The sequence below is a fragment of the Oratosquilla oratoria genome, chromosome 21, assembly GCF_046742065.1.
Source record: "Oratosquilla oratoria isolate Oo_2021 chromosome 21, ASM4674206v1, whole genome shotgun sequence".
Lineage (NCBI taxonomy): Eukaryota > Metazoa > Arthropoda > Malacostraca > Stomatopoda > Squillidae > Oratosquilla > Oratosquilla oratoria.
In genome coordinates this window covers 47,497,523-47,500,137 of record NC_134797.1, presented here as the reverse complement: position 1 = coordinate 47,500,137, position 2,615 = coordinate 47,497,523, and the positions used below count along the sequence as shown (strand labels likewise).

Below are 2,615 nucleotides of genomic sequence, written 5' to 3'. Positions count from 1 at the left end.
CCAATATTTCAACATTTGGTAAAATCATACAATAATTTTACATTTACATGCTTTTTTCTTACAAACACCATGGTTTGTGGCAACATTAATTTCACAAATATAAATAATATTTATGAACACATACAATGGTTTGTTTAATCATATTAATTCTTGTGTCACAAAAATGCTACGCGACTTAAGGGGACACTACAGTAGTGGTGTGTTCCCACACTATAAACCACCTAACTTAAATTATTAACCCTAACCCAAATATATATATATATATATATATATATATATATATATATATATATTAAATGAAATATAGCTATCCAAGTACCTGGAGTGATAGAGTATCATAATATATATGGTTATGGGGGTCTATCTTCAAAACCCTAGGAGTTCGTGAACAGAGGCTACTACTGTATTATAGTATATATATATATATATATATATATATATATATATATATATATATATATATATATATATATATATATATATATATATATATATAATATAGATATATACATATATACACATACGCTCTAAGGAAATTAAAATCGGTAACGCACCCCAGATATTTCGGGACCGCACTACCTGTTTGGCGGTAACTCGCCCAGCTCACTGATGGGGGTGTTAAAATAATGAAAGAGTCTGTCGTTATTGTAATATTTGGAGATATGTTCATACCATAAATTCTAATTCTAATTTATGTTTGGTATTATAAATATCTCATTTTACCTTAAAATAATATTTGGTAGTGATTTAGTTAGACCTTTATCATTAATGCCTTGCTAATAGAAATATTTTGTTTTTTGCAGTTGTCAGGCATGGCCGAATGTCAAAATCGAGTGTACCAGTTGGTAATCGACGCCAAGAAAATGGCGGGAATATCCGAAGATGTTCGTCTTGAAGGCTTGGTAAGTACTCTAAATTGTCAGTTCCTCAGTTCAATTAAATTTTCATTTATTCATATATGTCTTATTTATTTTCCACACCTAATTAATAAATTTGTTTGTTTATATATTCCTTTATTTGTTTTTGTTTATTTTCATTTATACGAGTCGTCTTTTTTTCTTTTTTCTTTTTTTACGGTCCCCCTGGTATTTGCTGCATACAACTTCGACAACATACCATTCTACTTTTTTTTAATAATTGGTACTAAGTAAACTAATAAAGTATTTTCTAGGAAACCCTAGTTTCTTTATTATCAAAATATAGACTTGTTCAATTGAATGGGCTGCAAGACACCTAGAAATATTATATGAATGCTTTGGATAGTGATTTTACGGACGTATTTCCTTTAAAGACAATCTATATTTTTTAATTATCAAAGAATAAAGAAATATAAGCGCCATGACTAGAGATATTATAGTAATGATATTAACATATGTCTTGATTTTACCCTTAGAAATGTAGAACGTATATACACTGATTAGAAGTATTAGATCTAGAAAAGGCCTTTGATCGAGTGCCAAGAAACAATTTGTGGGACATTTTAGCAGATCTTGATTACGGGGTGAAACCCAAACCTAGATCAATCAAGAATTTGTACAGAAATTGTAAAAGTGCAGTAAGGACACAGCAAGAAGATAAAAATTTTAGTGTTTCTACTGGGGTTCGACAAGGTGGAGTAATCTCGCCACTGCTTTTTATCATGTACATGGATAAAATCATGAAGAGTCTTAAAAATGACGGATGAAATCATAACCATGTATATATATATATGTATATATATATATTATATATATATATAATATATATGTATATCATATATATATATGTATATATAGAATGTATATATATATATATATATATATATATATATATATATATTAACAACTACAATGCATTTTAATTCTAAGCCATCAACATCGGGAAGCCTAATGGAGGCCGACATGCAGAAATTGAAATGCGGTACTGCCAAGGACTCGAACCCACTGATCACATGACAAGTGCTGTCGTAACTTACCAATTACGCTACCAAGAGAGATAGAGTAATTAGTAAGTTAATACAGCACTTGTCATGTGATCGCTGGGTTCCAGTCCTTGGCAGTACCACATTTCATTTGCTGCATGTCGGCCAGCAGTGATGGCTTAGAATTAAAGTGCATTGTGGTTGTTAAAATGTATCTCTAATCACTGGGACCCATTCAGTGCTGTACATACATATATATATATATATATATATATATATATATATATATATATATCTGAAGTGACTGAAATCTCTCTCTCTCTCTCTCTCTCTCTCTCTCTCTCTCTCTCTCTCTCTCTCTCTCTGCCTCTACCTCTCTCTTTTTTATTTTTTGTAGACATAGTTATCGTTATCTTCCCCAACGTCACCAGAGGAGTTGATTTTTAGGAATAGAGAAGAGACGCGCGCCGGCGGCAATGTCGATTATGATGCAACGCTAAAGCCGTAATCTTAACCTTAGATAAGAACATAAGAAAGGAGACTGCAAGAGACCATAAGGCCTACATTAGGGAGTTCCATGACGAATAAGATCGTCGGATTAGTGCAAGAGTCAGTACATAAGCGACCAATCAAAAAATAAATGATAATGAAAAAATAATGAATGAATGAATGAATAAATGAATAGATATATAGATTAAGATAAAAATGGCCAAAT

At 31.1% G+C, this 2,615-nt stretch overlaps 1 protein-coding gene across 1 annotated transcript in view; it reads left to right on the top strand.

The window, feature by feature from the left end:
- Nucleotides 1-1,346, top strand: part of Nagk (N-acetylglucosamine kinase) — a 75,316-nt gene extending 73,970 nt beyond the window's left edge. Inside the window, exons 3-4 of the mRNA XM_076205269.1 lie at nt 804-1,048; nt 1,319-1,346. Coding sequence (XP_076061384.1) covers nt 804-1,048; nt 1,319-1,346 — 273 coding nt within the window. The remainder of the gene's footprint in view (nt 1-803; nt 1,049-1,318) is intronic.
- Nucleotides 1,347-2,615: the final 1,269 nt, after the last annotated feature.